This window comes from Diceros bicornis, chromosome 13 (assembly GCF_020826845.1).
Source record: "Diceros bicornis minor isolate mBicDic1 chromosome 13, mDicBic1.mat.cur, whole genome shotgun sequence".
Taxonomy (NCBI): Eukaryota; Metazoa; Chordata; class Mammalia; order Perissodactyla; family Rhinocerotidae; genus Diceros; species Diceros bicornis.
Window position 1 is genome coordinate 41,421,268 of NC_080752.1, and position 23,044 is coordinate 41,444,311.

Consider the following 23,044-nt stretch of genomic DNA (forward strand, 5'->3'; position numbering starts at 1 on the left):
CTCAGCATGGCCGGAGAAGCGGTGTGTTGATGCGCGCCCGGGATCCGAACCCGGGCCGCCAGCAGCGGAGTGCGCGCACTTAACCACTAAGCCACGGGGCCGGCCCCAGATCCCACTTCTGACACCAGAAACTGCCAAAAATAAAATCAGGTCAAATTAAAATGTTAAGAGTTTATTGTGCATACAACAGAACAGCTTGCAAACTGGGAGACTTCAGACTGAAAATGGCAAGAATCACAAAGGCATGTCACTACAGGATGGCTTATAACAAGAGACTGAGGAAGTTGTTTAACCTTTACAATGACTGGTTGTTACAATGGGGGTTTCCAGGTGGCAGGGGATTGGTTAAAAGTGATTATCTTATACCACTATAAGAAGACAATTTAAGTTTCATTTATGATTATCAGAGGCATTTACAAGAAATAATCTACATTAAGTTTCACTTACATTCATGAAATAAACTAGATTAAGTTTTGCTTACATGGCTTAACCAGTTTTGTCTGCTTGGGGGATTTTTAAGCCTAGTCTCCATTTTATTTTAACAGACCAAATTCGGCCTACAAGGCCCTTCCTTATCCCCTTGGCCAAAAGTAATTACTTGGTGGTTCTCTTTAGCCAAGGATAATTGGTATTGGGGAGGGTTGGGGAGAATCCTCTTAAAACAGGGACCAAAATTCCATAGTTAAGAAGGATAAAAGGACTGATTGTAGGGAGAGCCAATCTGGGACAAAATTAAAACAAACCAAAACACACACACACACACACACACCATAATGTAATAGATAATAATTATACATAAGTATTATTTATTTAACATAAAAATATGGAACACAAGTGTTTACTCCAAAATATATATGCTGTATTATTTATCTTTCAGTTACATAAATGCTATTATTTAAACAAAATAGGACTAGTTAACAGTGATAATTAGTAATAATAGGATTAATTAAACAAATAATGTATGAGAAATATATAACAATATTTTTATGCATTTCTCTGATCCAGCAGTTAATTAACTTTTGTAAACTACTAAATATTAAAATTTTGTAGGCTATATTATTCTGTATTAAGATGCAGAAATATAAGACTTTTTAAAAGGAAAACATAAATACAATAGGATTAACTAAAGAGGCATTGTTATATATATTAAAAAATAACCGTGGCATGTTTCTTTCCAACTCATGAAACAGGATATTTTTACTCTTTCTGTTTCCTTTTCCAATAGTACTTCTCTGAACTGCCCGCAGCCTTCAGGACATCCTTCTTTTCTTTTATGTAGTGGTAAAACTGAATACAGTCGAATGGAAAATTCTCTTTGACTTGCAGTTGTGCTCTTATCAAGCCTACATTACACTGATTCCTGGTGTCAGTCCAATGTGATGACATCAATCTAAATATCCTCTCAACAAAAACATTTGAGCACGGAATACTTAGGATTTTACTTATGAGCAAAAGCAAGTTTTTATACTTGTAGGAATTTGCTTCCAGCTCTCCAAAAATGTCCATCCATTTTTTATCTACAGGCTTATTTGGGTAGACTAGCTGTTTGTCTATCAAGTCCTTTGCATCTATAAATTCATCATAGAGGTTATCCATGTCTAAAATGTCCATCATTTTTAAACATTCTGAAGCACATTGGATGTCATTGTAAGTTAAACCTCTCTTTCTCAGGGAAAATGGTTTTAAAGCACAGAGGTAATTTGAATTTGTGAAATCGAAATTGGATTCCAAAAAAGTTATAGTTCTAGTAAAGAAATTGAGAAAGTCTTGTTTAATTTGATTACCCTTTTCTGGTGACGTTTTTTTCAGTTCTAAAGCAGTCTTCTTTCCAAAAAATGAGTCATTTTTTCGCTGTATGAGTTTTTGTCGCAACTTACACATAATATCAAATAACTCAGGTGCAGACAGTTTATCCTTTTCTAGGCTCCTTATGGCTTCTTCAAAGACCATCAAGCAGTTTTGGAGAAACAGCATATAAATTTCTGTTGTACTGTAAGCTTTTTCTCCATTCTCATCCTCAATGTATTTCCAAATTAGAGAAGGACATTCTTCTTTTCCCACACTTTGAAAATAGGATTTTATGGTAGGCCAACATTTTAACATCTTTTCTATGGCTGGCAACAATGACAGCCATCTTGTAGGCATATGTCTAAGAAGTGTATCTCCTTCCATTTCTACAAAGTCAAAAATCTCATTAAGTACTTCTGTATGTTTTGAGGAAATTGAAAAGTAACCAAAAATCTTCATTATGAAAGCCTCGATGTCACAGGAAAGCAAATCACACCCCTTCTTAGCAGTCTTGTGTACAAGGTGTGCAGGACATTCAGCAGGTAAGATCTTTTCATTTTCTTTGGTAAGAAGTTTATAGACTGAATGGAATTTGCTGAAATTTACATCTGCACTGTCTGCTGAATATGCAGATAGGTGAGCAAAGTCTAGTTTGTATTTGGACAGCATATCCATGATCTTTTGTTTTATGTTTTCTGAGGTTTCATTAAAATCTTCATAGAAATCAAGAAGACGATTTGAAACTCCATTTTTCAAATCAAAGTACCTAAGAGCTAGGGGGAACACTTTTTTATTGCCATGATTCAACACATCGCTTGATATACCATAGAAAGCATGATTGCTGCTAAGATCTGACAGAATCAGCTCTACACTGTAAGGGGCCAACACGTCTGTGATCAAAATTTCCCCTTTTGTTCGCCCACAGGACATTTTAGTTGCAACCTCTGAATCAGGAAATGTAACTTTACTCAGTTTCATAGAGCAGTCAAGGGAGCGATATGATAATGCGTGTTCATTCGTGTGGTATGCCCAAGCTAATTCAGCGGCTGCTATTTTCCATTGAGCATTGGTGTCTTTTTGGGAGACAAAAACACTTTGAATTGATTCCAAAGTACTCGCTTGTCTCATCCCAGACTTGTGGGATTCAGTCTCCATATGGGCTTTTACATCCCCTTCTCCACCGTGCCCAACCCCAAATTCTTTCCTGCATATTGTGCAGTATGCTCTGTTGGGATTATTTACCTCCCTAATCCAGCTGTATATGTCCTTCCATCTGACGTTAAAATAACACAGCCGTTTAGTCTTCTTTTTCGGTATTGTCTGGGTCATGCTGGTGTTGGTATTGTACTCACTTGCATTTTCATTATCCAAACTCTTAGAAAACATGGTCACAATATTCACAAAGTTAAAAATTAAACTAGCACTATCTCCATACAAAGCACAACAGTTAACTAGACTGTTAACAGTCACGATTAGAACTGGAGTTGCTCTGAGAGAACGCTACAATGGATACATTATTGTGAACCACAAATCAATCATGGTTGCCAGTATCAATCGCCAACTGAAGGCAGACAATTGCTGTATTCATTTAGCACTAAAAATGGTGTTGTCTTCAGCCTCTTTTTGGGGGGCAATAATATGGGTTTTGTATCTTCCCTCTCCCCCCATCTTTGGCACTCATTGCTGACAACCAGGACTTTCTTCACCGGAAGGGTTTCTTGGAACGTGGGACTTTCAGGGACAGTCCCAATCTGGTATAGTTGGTCACCAAAAATAAAGCTCATTACTCTCCCATTTTCATGAGTGAGAGCCTATCTAGTATTTTCAGATTTGCTATTTTGACATAGCAAATTATATTTAGCTAGACTTTCTGAGAAGTTTAGTCTAAGGTAAATCAAATAAAAATGGTTAACAAGATCTTTCTGGCAGTAGTTTTTCTGAAGGTTTTGTTTGGATAAATGTAGAATACTTACCTCAAACTTTGCAGTATTTGGTACAGCTGTTTCACAGTTTCTTTCTTTAGCTACAGGAACAGTTTTGAGACTAACTGGCAAGTCAAGGTTGGCTATTCCTAATGATTTGGCTGCGCTGGCTTTTGCTATTTCTAATAGCTCCATTTTATCTACAAAGGACAGAGACAAACACTCGTTAATTCTACAGCGTATCCCAAAAAGGCTAAGAATGACAAATTAAGTATGCAATTTATTATAAAAGCAATATAAAGATGCTCACTTATGTTTATAAAATACTTGACAATAATGTTAATGCCAGTAAATGTAAAAAAGGGTGGAGACAGAAACTGCAAAGAGAAAGGAAAGTTAACACTGTTCTTTCCACAGTCATTAGTTAACTTATTAAGAACTGAAGGCAATATTTGTTAAATGCTGCTCAAACAAAAATGCTGCTTAGAGCTGGTAAACTTAATGTTGTCATTGCTAGACATTAAGAAATTCCATTAAGAACTGCCAACATTAGGGCCGGCCCATGGCTTGGCGGTTGGGAGCGCTCGCTCTGCTGCTGGCGGCCTGGGTTCGGATCCCGGGCGCGCACCGGCATGCCGCTTGTCCAGCCATGCTGAGGCGGCGTCCCATGTGCAGCAACTGGAAGGATGTGCAGCTATGACATACAACTATCTACTGGGGCTTTGGGGGAAAAAAATAAAATAAATTAAAAAAAAAAACAACTGCCTACACTAGATTCCTCCACCTTGAGCCATTTAACAGTCAAAGTTAATCTTTAATCCTGAGGAGTATCATGTCCCTTTAAAAATAGGCTATGGATTGCATTGTACTGTTTGTCTACTAATCAGCTAATGTCCCCCCCCAAAACCCAAAGCTTCACAGATTTCATGCATCAAAGGAAATCAAAGAAATTAAATGACACAACAACCTTGGTTCCTTAGCTTACTCATATAGTGTCGCCTTACATCTAAAAAAGGTGAACCTATGCGCTTCTCTTAACGACAAATGACCCACCCACCTTTTTCACTTAAGTGAAACGGAGTTCTGCTCCACGACCTCTTCCTGGATCTCTCCCTCCAACTACTGTGTTCTTTCGGGTACACCATAGGGTCAAAGCCGTAGTACCGTCGCCCCGGCAAGACCGCGTAGGCCCTTCTGGTATGCAATACGACCTTCCCCGAGAGCCGGACTGCTGCGGGAACAACACCGGCTCCGCGAGGAAGACCGCGAGTGGCGCCTGGACTTTCTCAGGTGGCGCTTTCTGGAATGAGACCTTGACCTGCTCCTTCTCCCGGGCCCGGCCCGATTCCTGGATGACGACCGACTCGAGACGCTGGAAGGGGACCGAGAGCCTCTGGAAGAAGGGGCGAGCCTGGCCACAAGTCGTTCACGTAGCTAAGACATCGTTGTTTCTGGCTTTTGAAAAGGGTCACTTCCCAAAAGCCTAGATTATTTCCTAAACGGCGGTTCTAACCCCGACGATTCTCCCCGGGAGGGGATATTTGGCAGTCTGGAGACATTTCTGGTTGTCACAACTGGGAGAAGGACACTGGCATCTAGTGGGTAGAGGCCGGTGATGCAGATAAGCACTCTACAGTGCACAGGCCAGCCCCTCATATACAAAATTATCCGGCCCAAAATATCAGTAGTGCCTAGGCTGAGAAACTGTGCCTTAAAGCAAATAGGAAAAAAGGAGAAGTCCAGAGGCGGGTCACAGCGCCAGGATTAGCGCCGCACAGGACCGCGCACGCCGAACCGGGAGGTCCCGCCTCCCGGTAGTGCCCCCGCCCCTCCCGGAGGCGGAGCTACGGCGAGGGCGGGGCCCGGCGCTGAGAAAATAAACAAGACTTAAAAACCCCAACTAGTGCTGGGGGGTCCCAAAACCGGACCCACTTTTTGCACCACGCGGGACCCGGCACTCTTCCTGCCACCCACGCCTGAGATAACTGCAAGACCGACCCCAGCTCTAGAAAACTTACCACCTCACTCAAGAGAGATACAAAGGCCCAACAGACGCCTTCCTCTCGAAAGCTTGGGACAAAGAGCCACTTCTCCCATCTACGCTAGAAACGTGTACCCAACTACCACTCCCGACGTCCAGATGCAAACTGAGCGCAGCGGAAAGCCCCTGCAGCTGGAGCCCGGGGCATGCGCAGAGACGTTGGCGCGGTGGGCGTGGCTCCTCTGGCCCTTCCTCCGCCCTTTCTCCTCCCTCCCCGCGCCCCGCCCTACGCCCCTGTCTCCGCATGCGCGACCGAGCCCGGGTTCGGAGCTGTTCCATCCGGGTATCCGGCGGCCTGTGGCTGTTTTGTTTTCTTGGCTGCGAGTGAGAGAGTGAGGCGGCCGGGTGAGACTGGACTCGGGGCTCCGGACTGACTGACTGCACGGGCGGGGCTGGTCGTAAGTGCCCGGCGGGAGTGGGGAAGGGGAGGGTCCGCCGCCGGCCGGATAGGGCTCGGGCCCGGGACCGTGTGCCCGGCGGGTGCTGACTGAGTCGTTGCCTCCTCTGGGACGCTGCAGGCTCGGGCTGACCCTGCCTGGTCACTTCCTCCTGACCTGTGTCCGGCGGGAGAGGACGACCGCGACCGGACTCCGCCAGGCTCCCGGGCCGCGGCCCTCCCCGGGACGTCACCGGTTCCTTGAAAATCGCCTTGTCCCCCTGCTTTAGAGCTGGAGAAACCGAGCCCCCGAGAGGAAGTGTTACTGGCTCTCCAAGTCCCAGTCCACTCTGCACCTAAAATCCGAGTCTGGAGGGCGGAGTTTGAGCCTGAGTGTGCAGCTAACAACCCAGAGAAAAATGGTTCGGGGCGGGGCCCTTGGGATGAACCGAAAATAACACTTTTTGGATTGCTGTTCGTCCCAGGGAAGGAAGAAGGAGTGAATTTTCCAGATTGAACTTGTCCTAAAGGCATATTAGCACTGGTTATAATCACAGTTTTTAATATTTAATTTTTTAAAGGGAGTTTACAATAGGATTCATTGCTCTTTTTTAGGATATCACGTTTTTTGGACAACCGTGATTGCTGACTACAGAGTAGCTTAATGGACGGGCTCAGATTCGCTGTAGGAGTTTGGGTGTTTTCTTGATTATTAACAAGTTATACGTAATTCAGGCTTTTCATGTTCCGAAGTAGAGATAATATGGATGTGTCTCAGGCTAGGTCTGTACAGCCCAGCTCGGAGGAATGTTTTTTTTTTTTTTTTTTTTTGTGAGGAGATCAGCCCTGAGCTAACATCCGCCAATCCTCCTCTTTTTTTGCTGAGGAAGACGGCCCTGGGCTAACATCGGTGCCCATCTTCCTCCACTTTACATGGGACGCCGCCACAGCATGGCTTACCAAGCAGTACTTCAGTGCGCGCCCGGGATCCGAACCAGCAAACCCCGGGCCGCCGCAGCGGAGCGCGCGCACTTAACCGCTTGCGCCACCGGGCCGGCCCCCTCGGAGGAATGTTTTATGTAATTTCTTAAGACAATTTAGGTCGGCTATAGTAGTTTAGTGGATTTTTTTGGTCTCAATTCATATTAACTTCAATTTTGTGGGTTTTTTTGGCTGGAAAACATCTGTTAGAATCAGAGATAGAGATATTAGAATGAAATGGATGTACTTCACATAGGAATGACACCAAGAGGCAAGCTTGGAGAAGGAAAAAATAATGAAGTGAAAGGAAGTGATGTGGGTAGAAGACCTGCAGTGCAGTGTTTAATTTCTTAATCTGAGTTGGAGGAAACAGGTTCTATGATAAACTGTGTAAATTCCTAAGAGAAATATTTTTCGTGTGAGTCCACGCTTTAACTCAGAGCCAAAGTTTATCATTTGTCTCTCCGCTATGTTAGTGCTCTTGGGTTGTAAATATCTAAATCATATAATAACTTGGTTTGAAATTAAAATTAATAATCATTATAAAACTTTTTCGGTATTTGGATACCCACCTTGGTTCCTATTACTTAAATGTACCAAAGCCCTTTTTTAAGTTAAAAAAGTACTAAATGAATCCAAATTTTGTTTTCCAAAGTTGTAGTGTGGAAGTTCATCAAAAGCTGAATCAGGGTCGCCCCGTGGCTTAGCGGTTAAGTGCGCGCGCTCCGCTACTGGCAGCCCGGTTCGGATCCTGGGCGCGCACTGATGCACCGCTTCTCCGGCCATGCTGAGGCCGTGTCCCACATACAGCAACTAGGAGGATGTGCAACTACGACATACAACTATCTACTGGGGCTTTGGGGGAAAAATAAATAAATAAATAAAATTTAAAAAAAAAAGCTAAATCAAATATTCTGAAGTATGTGTAGTCAAAATAAAGTATTTGTAACTTCACTTTTATTAAATTATTCTTGAACTATTATTTTCTAGCAACATAAATCAGATTTGCAGCAAGTAAATGGGAGTACTTTATTTAGTTGGTTTTGTTTGTTTTTTTAAGTGACCTGAAAAAAATGTCTGGATTTCTAGAAGGCTTGAGATGCTCAGAATGCGTTGATTGGGGAGAAAAGCGAAATACTATTGCTTCCATTACTGCTGGTGTTCTAGTAAGTGTCATTGATAATTTGGGCCTTCATTGTTTTGGTCTGTTTCTTTTTATGTGTTTTGAATTCTGCATGATGTTTTGAAATACGTACTATTTATTTTTATTTTATCTTTGAGCACTGGATTTATTTTAATAAATGTTGATATTGTTTATGAGGGAGTTGAGTCATTTCAAGAGTTCCTATTATGTTTTGAAATTTGATGAGTCCATTGATTGTTTTTCTTTAACTGCATGGTAAAAATGGTATAATAAGACAGTATATTTTATACATTTATTCATTATATGGATTATGCCTCCTCTTAACGAGCAGATTAAGTTACCAGGAAGTGGTTAAGAAACAATCAGGTCAAAACCAGTCAAGAGATATGATTGCATTTCTCCATAAACCAGAGTTAACTTTCTTCTCAATCTCATTTAAAAAGGAAGAAAGAAAGGAAGGAAGGGAGAGAGGGAGAAAGAAAGGAAGGAAGGAAGGAACTCATTCAAATATATTGCTTAGAAGAAATTTAGATTGTAAAATTCTTACCTACATTGCAAATCCCTCAAGGCATCTGATATTTGTGTTTTATGCTCTTATGTAGTCTCATGCTCTAAAGAGTTGTGTTTTAAGTAAACAAAAAAAAATTTGCGTTTAAATATCTCCTCTTTGCTTAGTCTCTGACGCTTATAACCTATGAAAAATAATTATTCCAAAGTAATGGCAAAATATAAAACTAGAAATCTTGCTCTTACAAACATCAAAAAAAAAAGCTTTAAATTTTAGTCTGTAAAGAAAATATCTTGAATACTTTGAGCTGAAGGTGAAAAAAAAAAGTGAAAGTACTTGTGCTAGCCAGTAAAAATGTCATTAATAGAGTATGGATCTGTCTATAACCTGATAAAAAGAATTTGATTAGCCTAAAATAGTTATTTTTAACTAATTGCCAGAAGATGGCAGTTCCTGGAGCTAACTGGGTCAGAGCTGGGAGTGCAGGGTAGAGAAGGGGGTTACTTTCAAAACCTAAACTACTTATCAGAATTTGGTTAATAACGTTTTATTGTAAGTTCCTGCTCAGGTGATAAAAAATATTTGTGCAATTTTGTTTTGTTTTTGTTTTTGTGTTGGTAAGGAAGATTGGCCCTGAGCTGACATCTGTTGCCAGTCTTCCTCTTTTTGCTTGAGGAAGATTGTCCCTGAGCTAACAGCGGTGCCAGTCTTCCTATATTTTGTATGTGGGACGCTGCCACAGCCTGGCTTGACAAGCAGCGTGTAGGTCTGAGCCCAGGATCTGAACCCGTGAATACCAGGCCGCCGAAGCAGAGTGCTCGAACTTAACCACTATGCCACCGGGCTGGCGCCTGTGCAGTTTTAATGTTTTTTCATTATATATTTATCCTTGATAATATCCACACCAGATTCAATTAAGATAGATTATAGTTTGGTGTTGAAACTGAATTTAGCATAGTACCTGAAACCATCTGCAGACTGCGCTGTAATTCATCAAAAGGAAAAGCAGAACTGCAGAACCATTACTGACTTCACACCACCAAGAGAAAAGCTAAAATTCTATCCACAGTAATTATTCCCCATATTATTTCGAATGATTTTTTTTCATTTTCAATAATAGCTCTTTCTGGAGGCTTATAATATATCAGCAACAGGGCACTCCTTCTGTCCTTTGGAATCTGAATCACTTTTTTCCTTTCCCCTGCCATGAGATACTATAATTTATTTCTAGCTCACAAAATTAGATTACAGACTTTATTATGACAATATAAAATAACGACTGAAGTAGACTTAGAAAAGTTCATGTTAATAAATATTAATTGCTGTTGGGCTTATGGATATCTAATATTCAATCAGATATTAAGCCATGTGCAAATTATATGCAAGAAACTGCTGGAACATTTAAGAAAATTTTGAAATTCATTTGAAGGGATTTCTTCACTTAGATACCTTTCTTTTTAGCCGGTAAGATATGAAATTACTGTAATTTCTCCGTGGTATCCCCCTTTTTGGTTTGTTTTAGTTTTTTACAGGGTGGTGGATCATCATAGATGCGGCTGTCATTTATCCTACGATGGAAGACTTCAACCACTCATACCACGCCTGCGGTGTCATAGCAACCATAGCCTTCCTGATGTAAGTGTTGTTAGTGACTCGACTTACATAGATTGTCACAAAATAAAAATCTTTTACGTACATTTGAGTAGAGTTAAAGTTTTGAAATGTTACCAAATTAACATATTGGATGTGGGTTAAAGTCAAATCGTAAAGAAATTGTAAAGTAAAGTCAAATTATAAAGAAAAGCAACAGTCCTCTTTTCTATTCTTCTTCTACCTCTCCTCTCCCATTTCTGTCTCCTAGCTTTTCTCAGCTGTCCTTTTATTTCTATACTACCAATGTCTATAACTTTCCTTTTAGGTCAGAAACCATGTACTTTGTCTAAGGGTTTGTTTATTCATTCATCCAACAAATATTCATTAAGCTGCTATATTCCCAGGCTCTGCTCTAGATACAGGAAATGCAGTAGTGAATAACAGCAGGAAAAATCCATGCCTTTGTGGAATTTATACTTTAATGAATGAGGTAGATTGTAACTAAAGAGAAATAAATTAAATATATAGTATGTAAGATAAGGATAAGTGCTAGAGAAAAAAAGCAGAGGAGGGAGATATGAGATGTCAACAAGCATGTAGAAATTTTAAATAGAGTCAAGGAAGGCCTCACTAAGAAGGTGATTTTTGAGTAAAGACTTGAAGAAATGAAGGAACTGATCATGGGGATATACGAGAGGATCATTCCAGATAGACAGAACAGCAAGTACAAAGGCTTTATGGCAAGGAGACCAGTATGGCTGGAGTGAAGTGTCAAGGTCTTACAAGCCAGAGAACATGGAGGAACTGTTCCAGACTGAGAAGACTAAGGAGACATGAGAACAAAATGTACCTCCTGATTCTGGACAGGATCCTTTTGCTCCTAAGAGCATTATTGGGACAACTAGGGAACTTGAATAAGATCTGATGATTGGATAGTGGTAATGGATCATTGTTAATTTCCTGATTTTGCTGGCTGTATTGTGGTTCTGTAGAACTGTCTTGTTTTTAAGAAATACTTACAAGTTTCTGGAGTTATGGGGCTATTTGAACTATATTTCCAAGTTTTCTGTAGGTATGAGATTATATGAAAAACTGGTAATACCAGAGAACAAATCATGACTGTTCATGTCAGAATGTGCCTGATAGTAAAGGCTGACAAGGCAGGGTCATGGCTGTCTGACAGCGGGCTATGAAATTTATTTAGATGGCTCAGCAAGGAGAACCAAGAGCTACGAACCACTAACCTGAGAACATCTGCATTTTTTTTTAAATATGAAACTTGTTTTAAAATATACTTATTTTATATACCAAATAATTTAGTTAATATAGAGATTACTGAAAATAATTATGAGTATTTTGATCATTCTAAAACTTAGATTTGAATGAATAAATTAAGACTTAGGATTATTGTGAAAAAATTAGGGTTTATCTATTCAACACATGTATTGATCACCTGCTAGGCATTGAGAATAAAAATGGGAAACCAGACAGACACAGCCCCTGCCCTCATGAAGCTTACATTCTAGTGGTAGACACACACACATACACACACAAATATATATATCATGTTTTCTAACTTTTTAACTGGATATATTGTGAACATTTTCCCATGACATTTAAAATTTTCCAAGGGTACTTCTAAAGAAAGCAAGGCTATCTCAACTTAGAGTGGTATCCTCTGAAAGTCAGTGAAAGACTCCTTATGTTTGGAACATGTATCAGGGATTGAAAAAAGGAGATTTTACCACTTGAATCTCTTCGTGCTGAGTATGTCTGGTATGTACAAGTGGAAAACTAGATACGACCAAACTAGAGATTATTCCAGTCTTAGCAAGAATAATTTTGAGAATTTTACTCTCAAATTTTAACAAGCGTCAGAATCAGCTGAGGGATTTGTTAAAACTCAGATTGCTGGTCCCCATACCCAGAGTTTCTGCTTCATAAACTTGGGGTGGAGCAAGGGAATTTTCTTTCTAAAGAGTACCCAGGTGATGCTGGTTCTGCTGGTCTGGGCACTATAACCACTGCTGTAGAGGGTCTTTAGTTGAAGGGACTTGCCTAAGGACCTGTGAACCGTTACTCAAGACTCATGAAGGCTTACATTAAATTTGAGGAACTCCAGCTTATTGTATCTGGTAATGTGATGTCATGGATAGTTTCCTCCTGGAGTCAGAGACCCTGATTTCTTGGTTTTATTGTATTCACACAGGATTAATGCAGTATCGAATGGACAAGTCCGAGGTGATAGCTACAGTGAAGGTTGCCTGGGTCAAACAGGTAAATAGGTGCAAACAACATCTTACTATATACCCTTAAAATGTGAATTATACATGGAAGGGCCACTTGTCTATCTCCTTCAGATCAGGGGATAGGAGGGGGTGTATCTGAGCAGAGGTTATAGGTTTCCAAGGCATAAGGTAAAAGTCGCATTTGGTCAAAGTTTGCCATATGGTACGAATATGCAGCTTTGAGTATGTAACCCTGTACAATAATATGTAGATAAATGTATACAGTATGCAGTAAAGGACGTTATATAATAAGGAATACATGTGCAAAATAGAATTTATAGTACTTTAAGCTATACCGTATAAATTATTTTCTTCCCTTTTTTGCCAACCTTCTTTGATTGAATTAGCATTTTGAAATACCTTAGAATCATAGTTTTTTGTATGTTTTAAAATGCGCAACATAAAATTTACCATTGTAACCATTTTTAAGTGTACAGTTCAGTAGTGTTAAGTACATTCACATTGCTGTGCAACCAGCATCAGAACTCTTTTCATCTTGCAAAACTGAATAGAGTAATAGAATTTTAGTGCTTAGGTTCACCTAGGCCCTTCCTTCTCAACTGAGGAACTCATGTCCCCTGGACTCCATGACCATGTACCCGAGATAGGCAGAATACAGGACACGTGTGACAGTTTCCTAGAGAGTCCAGTTTACTCAAAGATTTGAGGGTACAGATATTTATTAAGCCGTTTAAATGATAAACTTATGATATTACACCCATACAAAAATAAACCTGGATACAGGCAAATTTCAAGTGACTTTTTTTTTTTTTTTTTAGTGAAACAGGAGAAACTGCAGTAGTCAGCTCTGGTCTATGCTTTTAGACTCTCCTCTGGTTCACTCTCTCTCTTCGTAGATGATCTTAAGTAGAAGAGATCCAGGAACACTGATCTACTGTCACCTTGTGAACTCGGAACGATTAAATGAATGTTAACAGTCAGCGTTGATAATAATAAGCCAATAATAGCTAGAGCTAGGACTAGAATATGGCCATCAGATCTCTAAATAAAATTTGTTAGCTAGCTCAGCTTTGGGGGTCCAGAGCCAGTTATATTTGTTTTACTATCACATCTGTGAGTAACAGCTTATTATTTCAGAAGTTTTGTTTTATGTTTTGGGTGTGAAATCAGAAATTTATTTATAACATTCTGTTTGCTGCCCTTTTGTGAATGAGGCAGTGTTTTGATTAAAATGTATTTGTGCTAATTAAGTAAACTCGTCTCAGAATTCATTTTAGGCAGTCTAATGACTCCATTTATTTTATAGCAAATCTTCGTAAATATATCAATGTGATTTATAAGTTGGTTGTCTTCCTCTGTAAACATAATTTTAATGCAACTTTCCTAAGTGCCAGCTACAATAAATTTGAACTTACTTTGCTACCTGACTTCCCTGCGAGTGAAGTATGGTGGTGTTTAGATTCACATATCACTGAATATGAATTTTCTGTTAAGTATACCTATGTCATCGTTTGAAAGTTCTCTTGGAGCGTTTTAAACTTTGGAGCACAATTTCTGAAAATATATGCAGAATGAGCCTCTAAATATGGTGAAAGACATTTTGTGAGATTTTTATAGGAAGGTTGAGTCAAGTTTTTCTCAGTGTACATAGTTGGGTAAAGTAATAGATGCTTAGAATATATAGACCAGCCAGTAAGAAATGGCCCGCGTCTGCTCTGATGATTCTCAGTACGGCTTCTTCCAGTGTTCAGATTTTAGACTTTGATGGCAACTGCACGTTTTTTCTGTTTGGGTTTTCGTTTTCTTTTTGAAAAGTCAGTTGAACGTACTGTTGCCGTATGAGAAACAATTCTGGTAAAATGTTACTTCTTTTAAGGTGCTCGCGTCTGGCTGTTCATTGGTTTCATGTTGGCCTTTGGATCTCTGATTGCATCTATGTGGATTCTCTTTGGAGGTTATGTTGCTAAAGGTAAGAGAAAGCACGCTTTACGTTTTACTCCGATGGAATACTGAAATTTTGTGTTAAAGTTGCTTATTTTAGAATAAAGCTTTTTTCATATAGATCGGCTAACTGCTAGCAGCACATTTGTGCCTGGGAACTCCCATCTCCCTGTCAGTATTTCGTTTCATTTGTGTGGTATGTTTTTAGCATTCCTTTCTTCTGTATTTTTGCTTCTAATCTAGAGCCTAGAGGAATGGGACACAGCTCCATACCTTGCTTCTCTTTGGCTTCTAAAAACCTCAAAAGCAGAATACATATGTTGTGTCGCTACTTGGCAAGTTTTGATTTGCTGAATAATATCCTTGCAAAGCTCTAACATCCTAGAATTGAAGTTAATTGAGCTAACCCTCCCTGATAATACGATATCTCCTTTTAGATAGAAAAGTAAGTTAATACTTAATGTGCTTCTGCTATAAAAGGCCAGTTTAAGGTGAGCTCAGGAAAAGGCCTGCTCTTAGATCCCTGGCTGAAATTTCACCTTGAGGGACCCCAGAAAAATATGCAATCCACTCAGTGTTCCAGATAAAATTGACTGTGCTTATCATAGTAAAAATACAATATTAATGATTTGCAAAAACCGGACCAGCAGAGATCTAATCTAGTTCATATTTTAATACTTTACTTCTTTGAATAAAATGTAATTCTTGGGTTAAAATCATGGGTTTTCTGAATTTTTATTAAAATCACTTAAATCTTACAGACAGGAATGAGAGGCATTTTTAATATTTTTTTTCTTTTGTTCATATAATTTATTGTTAAAACTATATTACTGAAAATGTAGAAAAGAAAAGAAAAAGTAAACATAATAATCTACTGCTCTTAAATATTTTGGTATATTTCCTTTGGTCTCTTTTCTTGTGTTTTTTATGTAGTTATAATATAAATACAATTTTGAACCCAGCTTTTTGCATTTAACATGATTTCATAAGTACTTCTCTTGTTGCTACAAAATCTTTGTCACCATCATATTTTAAAAACAAAAAGTTACTTTTTTCTCATGAGAATTGCATAATAGATGTTGATAATGGAAAACTGAAAATATAAGAGAGCTCAAAGAAGAAAATAAAATTACTGATAATTCTTCTTTCCCAGATACAACTATTAATGCAGAGCCCCTTTTTGTAGGAAAGTCTTCATTACACAGAATTTTAAGTTATTTTCCTAAAGCCTTCTGGAGCCAGGTTATGCTTTGAGCATTATTAGCAGCAGGTCTGTAATTTATAAAGTTGGGCTTTATATAGGATCTTTATGAGCCATTCTAGTGGTGATAGTTATTTAATGTGGAATATTTAATGTGGCCTTCTAGTCATGAAGGGCTGTACAAACCAGCTGTAATGGTAATCAGATTAATTTAAAACTATTCAGAGGAAAAGTTGATACTTCATCTATTCATCGTGCCTCAGTTTGTCAATCAGTGAGTAATCACTGACAGCTCCGATAGTAGAAATTTATGAGAATTTCAGCTTCAATCCAGGGTAGAATTGGGACCAAATGTTCCCCTGGCAGTCTTGCCCATCTTAGTTAATGGTTAGTCTGTCCCTCCAGGTGTTTAGGCCAAAAACCCTGGGTGGTTAAGGCCTGTCAAAGACAACACCTCTCTTTCTCTCATACCCCGTATCTAAGCCATCAGCAAACCTTGTTGACTCTGCCATTAAAATATATCGTGAATCTGACTGCTTTTTACCTGCTCCACTGCTCCCACCCTGGTTCAGTCCAGTCCAGTCCAGTCCAGTCCTTGCCTGATGTCCTGAAATAGCCTCCTCCTGGGTTTCTGTTTCTCCCCTTGCCCCGTTTTGTCTGCTCTCACCACAGCAGCCGGAGGGATCCTATGAAAATATGTCAGCTCCTGGCACGTCTGCTCACAACCCTCCCATGGCTTCTCTTCCACCCAGAGTAAACATCAAAGTCCTCGCTGTGACTGCAAGGCTCTGTAGGATCTTTGCCCCCAGCCTGCCCTCGTACTTCTCTGATCCGTCCCCTGCTTTTCTCTCTTTGCCCTGTGACCATTCCTCTAATGCACCAGCATGCTCCCACCCCAGGGCTTTTGCACTTGCTGTTCCGCTGCTTCTGCATGGCTCCTGCCCTCACTTCCTTCTTCATGTCCTTATGCCACCGTCACCTTCTCATGAGGTCTTCCTGGCCACCTGTATAAATATCATCATTCACTGCATTTCCTATACCTTTCCTGCTTCATTTTTTTTCCTTACTTATTTATTCTCTGTATTGTCTAGCTCCATGAAGGCAAAAACATTTGCCTGTTTTATTTACTGCCGTATCCTCAGCACATTAAATAGTGCCGAGCATAGTGTGCACTCGATAAATATTTGTTAAATGAGTGAAGGGAGCTCTCTTTTATTAAATCAAAGCTAGACTCTGTCATATGTAGTATGTCATTTAAACCAGCCATAGTTACCAGAAAAACCAATTATGTTAGGCAGGAAAACTGATACTTGCCAGTATATCAGAAACTAAATATTTGAGATCATAAACCTCTAAATATTATAATTATTTTTACAGAAAAAACCATAGTGTACCCTGGAATTGCTGTATTTTTCCAAAATGCCTTCATCTTTTTTGGGTAAGTTTGTTTTGCATTCTTCATTCTATTTTTTTAATTCTTTTTTTATAATAGTTTCTTTTATGTCCTTTACTATATTTAGTTTCTTAATTTACCCCTGTCCAATGCCCCTCCCCCAAGTTATTGTCATAAAATATGAAGAATGAGACTGAGAAAGCTATTTTTAATACATGGGTTGGTTTGCTGCCAACCTTGGGAACATACATTGATTCTTAAAATTGCCATCACCTCCCCTTTAATGAAGAACTGTGATTTGCTTAGATTTAGTTACGTAACACTGACAGTCTTCATTTTAAATCTGAATCTCTAACAGTTGCTTTTAATGAAAGCCTGCTTAAAACCATTTCTCCTTAAAATTTTGTTTCTGGATGCATTTTATAGTTCCTTCTATCCTTGGTGTCATTAGAATGTGTTCATGAAATTTGAGGTGTGGAGGAAAAGCCCTAACATTTTTTATCCTTCTGATGCAATGACAAATTGAAAGATTACTAAAACCCCTAAAAACCTTATTACTTTTATCAATAATCTTCTCTAGTGTTCATTCTTTCCTGGACACTTAGGGCCTGCCCTTTCCCTTACTCCTAGTCTCCCACTCCCCCCACAAAAAAAAAAAAAAAAAACCTTCAAAACTTCTCTTTATCCTCTGCATCAGAAATTCTTGATCTCTATTCCGTGGGTAGGCTTCTGAAGATGGGGAACCACCAGACGTTTCCATATGTAAGACATTGGGTGTTTCTGCTTATTTCTGGGAAAAGAGTCTGTGGCTTTCATCAGATTTGCAGAGAAGTCCCCAATCTAAAAAAGGTTAAAAAAAAACTGCTTTATGTTCTAGAACAGTCTATTCCAGGACTTTTCCTTCTCTATCCCTTCCCACCCACCCCCAAAAAGAAAATGGATGCCCCATATCTAATTGAACAACTCATGAAATGCTGTAGTTGCCCTTCAGTAATCGTCAGCAGTTGGTATTCACACTTATTCCATTCCACCATCAGGCATTTTTTGCAATATTATAAAATCAATTTGGAAATAAGAAAAATGTGAACTTAGATGTGGCAAAATACGCAACCTCTTTGGGTCATGCTTTGTGTCCTGAAACTAGCGGAGAAAACCCAAAGAGTTAAGGAAAAAAAAAGTTAATCCATTGACTTTTATGCAGAAAATAATAATGACCAAAGTTTATTGAGCAATTATTGTGTACGAGGCACATTCTTGGTGCTTTACACGTATCTCTCAGTTAACCCCCAGAGCAACTCTGGGAGTGACTCCATGATCATCCCCGTTTGATATGTGAGGAAGTGGGCACAGAGAAGTCAGGTAACTTGTTTGAGATCATGGCTAAAATTGGGGCTATCTGACTCCAAAGTTCAGGCTCTAGCTACTCTGATGATGAAATTTGGGATGAATTCAATTGACATTTTCTCCTTTTGCTGAGTTTAGTATTAGTTCTGTTCCTCCCCCCCGCCTTTTTTTAAAGAATGTAACAGTGTACTTGAAAAATGCAAAATGAGTAAACCTCATCCCCCCAACTTATGAAATAAAATTTGGGTTTATTATTTTGTTGGGTAATGTAGCATGTGTTTATGAGAGGGGCAGTGTTGATATTTAGGATTTCTTTTCCTTTCCAGCTCAGTGCTGAGGCTTGAGCATCTTTAAAGAAGGACCGGGCACCCTGAGCTCACTACTCCAGTATCTCCACAGGGTAGAGGTGTTGGGGGCACTCAGTGCCCCACAACTTCAGGGTCAGAGGCAGGGGTACAAAAAGCTTCAGGATGAAGTGGGAGCAGGGGATATACTAAGAACCAGACAGGGAGGGGCAAACAGCAGCCTTCTTGATTTTAATCATTATTTACTCTGGCAGAGATAAAGGATCAAGTAAGTTCCGCCTTGACGTGCTGCTTTTGGCAAAGAAGTTACTCTGTCACAGCAGGGAGGAACAGAGGATTGAGAGGGGAAGATTTGTGGGAAAATTTTCTCTCTTCCAATAGGGAAGAAATATATAATTTCATGCAGTGGTTACCACATTTCACAAAACGTTGGAAACCAATCATTGACTTGTCAAATTAGTTATAATAAATTAGTTTTCTATGCAACAAGTTTGGTTAATTTCTCATTTATTGCTATTATACCTATTAAATCTAAAAACTCATTAGGTTGTGTGAAAATATTATAAGCAAATTGAAATTAAATTCAACTAATAGACACCATTATCAGAATAGTTGTAACAGATTACCTGCCATTCTGATTTATAACAGAACAGTTCTCAGCAACATCTTAGAAATTATGATTTCAGAAATCACAAACAGATGTCAGTACCAAAGGTGACCATGTGATGGTGTAGGAGGGACTGGCTGTTGCCCAAGAAACTCTTTTTTTTTTTTTTTTACAGTTTTTTTTTTTTTTTACAGTTGACAGTTTTCATCTGTTGACCAGTTCCGAAGTTACCGACTCTCTTTTAAGCTATCTGGAGAGCAGAGACCCCTAATAACCAATTTGGGATTTTCTCTTTTGCAGCAATAGATCTGCTATTCACTGGAAGAGCAGAGATCAAATCACCGTTTGCAGGTTTATGAAATCTTTTCTAAAGAGAAATTAATATACTTCTGAAAGAGTATAGCCAACTTCCTGGTTGCATTTTTGTTTTCATCCGAAAACACTGAAGTGTTTGCCTTTATAAAAGCCTATGAAACCTGCTTTAAATTGATCATTATGATTGCGGGTTTAACCCTGAGTATACACCAGTAATTGGACAACCGATGACAAAACAAATTGAAATGCAGCATATGCCATTGAAATGCCTACTGTCTTCAGTTTCCCTCGCACTTACCCCCCACATCCAAGCCCTGTTGAATCTGCCTCTTGAATTGTCTTAAACCTGTTCTCTCCGTGTCCACTTCCACTGTTTATGTGTGGTCGTCGTCATCCCTTCCTGAGCAGTTTGCATCCCTAACTGGCTCCTCCCTTGGATCCAGTTTTCCTGCTAAAACATAGCTCTAATCCTCTCATTTCCCATCTTAAAATTTTTCAGAACTCGGAGCTGTCTACAGAAGAGTTCAACACTAGTGGCCATCCAGCCAAATTCTGCCCACAGTTCTGTTTGATTTAGCCTATACAGTATTGTTTTGTTTTATTGAGCTGATATTGAAAAATCAAGAGATTTTACATAAAAATCTGAATTTGGGGCTTTTCTTGAAAAACTGAAAGATCTGACAAGCCTGTACCCCACACTGCAATAGTCGCCTGGAGCTTCTGAATAGTTGTTCCTTTTAAATAGGGGATGCATCTCTGCGTAGCCCCATTTCATTCATTGCCTGGCACTGGTTCCCACTTGCCCCCTTTAGTAGACCATACCAGCTGGCACCTGCCCTCTTGACTCATTTAAGGCACCTGGGGCCCCTGTAGGCCATTTACCACCCTGGCCAATTGGCTTACCAAACCCTGGCCACCTCCATTCCCTATCCTCCTTGTCTCTTAAACTGTAATCTAGCCATATTGGACTCTTCCCTGTTCTGCTACACCTCAAATATCAATATCAATACCCATATACATCTTCTTATGCATATAATTGCCCTCTTGCCCCTCTTAAACTTAAGCCTTAAGGACAACTATAGACACTTCCCCACCTAAACCCTAGGCTAATCTCTGCAAGCACCTTTTCCTGAGGCCCCATGGTCTTTTATTGCTCTTTGCCTTTTGATACACTGTTTCCCTCCTTGAAACATCTTCCTTCCTCATCCCACTAGCTCTGGTTCCTACCAACCTCCCATTTGAACTCCTGCTTATCCTTCAGTGGTCATCTAATATTACCACCTCTGTGAATCCTTTTCTAACACATCCAGGCAGAATAAATTTTATGTGTTTCTGTGCTCCCTTAACATTTGGTATATATACCACTAATACGTACTGCATCGTGTCATCAAGGATGTGAGCAACTTGAGGGCAGGGACCATATCTTATCTTTAGAGCCCTGGCGTCTAGCACCTAGCACCTTTACGCTCAAAAAGGATTTGTTGAATGAATTTGATAAAATTGGACATATAACAGTTCCATACTAAGCACTGGTTAACTTTTTAAGAGGAATGTGTGTCTTCAATGCTCAAAAGTTAAGGGTGGGGGAAGCAGGTGGTAAACAGCACAGTTGAGCACGGGGGAAGAATTTCCTACCTTAGGATGACCGGTTTCTGCTCTTATACAGACAGCCCATGGTGTTTTTCATACAACTTATCAGTTATTCTTTGTTGCTGGTTTCCCACCATTCTAAATTTCCCATGTTCTTCCTTTCCCCCAGACTTAGCTCATCATGTGATGTTTCTTATTTTATTCACAGAGGACTGGTTTTTAAGTTTGGCCGCACTGAAGACTTATGGCAGTGAACACATCTGATTTCCTACTGCACAGCAGCCCTGCATGGGTTTTTTTTTTTACTACTCACTCCCTATCTTTTGTAATGCCATTTTCTAAACTTATTTCTGAGTGTGGTCTCAGCTTAAATTTGTGTAATACTAAAATCATGAGAACTCCCTATTTAAACAGCAACAACAAAAATCTATTGTGGTATGCATTTGATTAACATAAAATATTAAATAAAAATATTTCACATGAGTAATTTTTATTAAGGTTTATCATGGTATAATTTGTAAAAATAAAAAGAAATTATGGATACATCTTATATGAGTATTTGTCATATCCAAGGTCCAAAAACTGCAATTAAAGTGCTCTGAAGATTTAATGTGTTTATTTAAATGTGGCCTCTTCTGTGTCAAATGTTAAAAGAAATATAAACATTTCCTTGTTTTTAAAAACTATTCGGTGGTCAGAATTTTTTCTCACTATACTTTGTGTTTGCTTATATAGTTTTGCCAGAAATTCTATAAACATGTCAATGTAGGCAGCTCTTGAGGATCTCCCGAGGGGTGAGTGAACATGTCAGAAGAGAGAAGCTCTGTGATCCAGCCGCCAGGCTCCTCAAAGGTGTCCCTTCAGTGCCACTGATTCAGGGAGGGAAAGGGTGGTGATAACTCAGCCATGACGTATGGTCCCAGTGGGACGCTGACAGTCACTCCACATCCACCATTGAAGGAAAGAGGAAAAAGATAGGGACTTGACACTAGTCTTTACTCAGGTGACAAACTTTTTTGTTGTTGGTTTGATAATAACTTGGATTTCATGTTTTCATTGTATCTCTGTACTGAACCACTAAGCTCAAAATAGACCAGCAAGGTCAATTATAATTATAAGCATTAATTACTGGGAATTCTCATAGTCTGTCCCTCTTTAGAACTCTGTTATCCCCCAGGCTCCCCACCTTGGCAAAATGGGAGTTTTTTTTTTTTAAATGAACTAGCTAACTGTGGGATACATATTCTTCAAAACTACAGCTTGAAATGTTTTCTTTCATAAAAGTTTCTACAATTAGCCCTTCATTAAACACAGAGTATCTCTTAGATGATTTAAATTTGTGGTACTCTTTTCCATGTCAGCCATGGTTATCTCTCAGTATATGTGTTGAATATTGCCTGGTCATCAAGACACTACTCGAGGAAATGACTGTGTTGCTGTCATCCCACAGCAAATCCCTCAGGTGAGTTTTAGATCCACAGGATGTGAGAATTGGAGGAGTTCTTAGAGGTTGAAGTCCATCTTCTCTTTTTACAGATGAGGGGACCCAGACCATGGAAATTTGAATGATTTCCTCAAGGTTATAGAACTAGTTTTTAAATCATAAGGCAATATATCTCCACAATTGACCATGACATCTTTCTCCACAATTAAATTCAGAATGTGCTCGGGGAATGAGAACTGCCTTGTGAACCTGCTGGAATAAAAACATAACGTCTACATTACAGGACTAAATATAAGTGAGTT

General features: G+C 39.3%; 2 protein-coding genes across 5 annotated transcripts; one reads left to right on the plus strand and one right to left on the minus strand.

The window, feature by feature from the left end:
* Window positions 1-810: 810 nt before the first annotated feature.
* On the minus strand, window positions 811-5,907 carry LOC131412973 (uncharacterized). Of its 3 annotated transcripts, none has more exons than XM_058553264.1 (4): window positions 5,729-5,907; window positions 4,768-5,082; window positions 3,762-3,910; window positions 811-3,162 (listed from the first exon to the last, which is right to left on the minus strand). In XM_058553264.1, exons 2-4 carry the CDS (start codon window positions 4,853-4,855, stop codon window positions 1,198-1,200), a joined length of 2,202 nt encoding a protein of 733 aa, XP_058409247.1. In that variant the 5' UTR covers window positions 4,856-5,082; window positions 5,729-5,907; the 3' UTR covers window positions 811-1,197. The 3 variants fall into 3 exon arrangements, with proteins under 3 accessions (XP_058409247.1, XP_058409246.1, XP_058409245.1); XM_058553263.1 differs by having other exon boundaries at window positions 4,768-5,121; XM_058553262.1 differs by having other exon boundaries at window positions 4,768-5,305.
* A 94-nt stretch (window positions 5,908-6,001) lies between these two features.
* On the plus strand, window positions 6,002-21,984 carry TMEM50A (transmembrane protein 50A). 2 transcript variants are annotated; one of them, XM_058553266.1, is made up of 7 exons: window positions 6,002-6,096; window positions 8,169-8,274; window positions 10,283-10,395; window positions 12,563-12,630; window positions 14,479-14,571; window positions 17,122-17,182; window positions 21,507-21,984. In XM_058553266.1, the coding sequence occupies exons 2-7, from the start codon at window positions 8,182-8,184 to the stop codon at window positions 21,550-21,552; spliced, it is 474 nt and encodes a 157-aa protein (XP_058409249.1). In that variant the 5' UTR covers window positions 6,002-6,096; window positions 8,169-8,181; the 3' UTR covers window positions 21,553-21,984. The 2 variants fall into 2 exon arrangements, with proteins under 2 accessions (XP_058409249.1, XP_058409248.1); XM_058553265.1 differs by having other exon boundaries at window positions 6,018-6,149.
* Window positions 21,985-23,044: the final 1,060 nt, after the last annotated feature.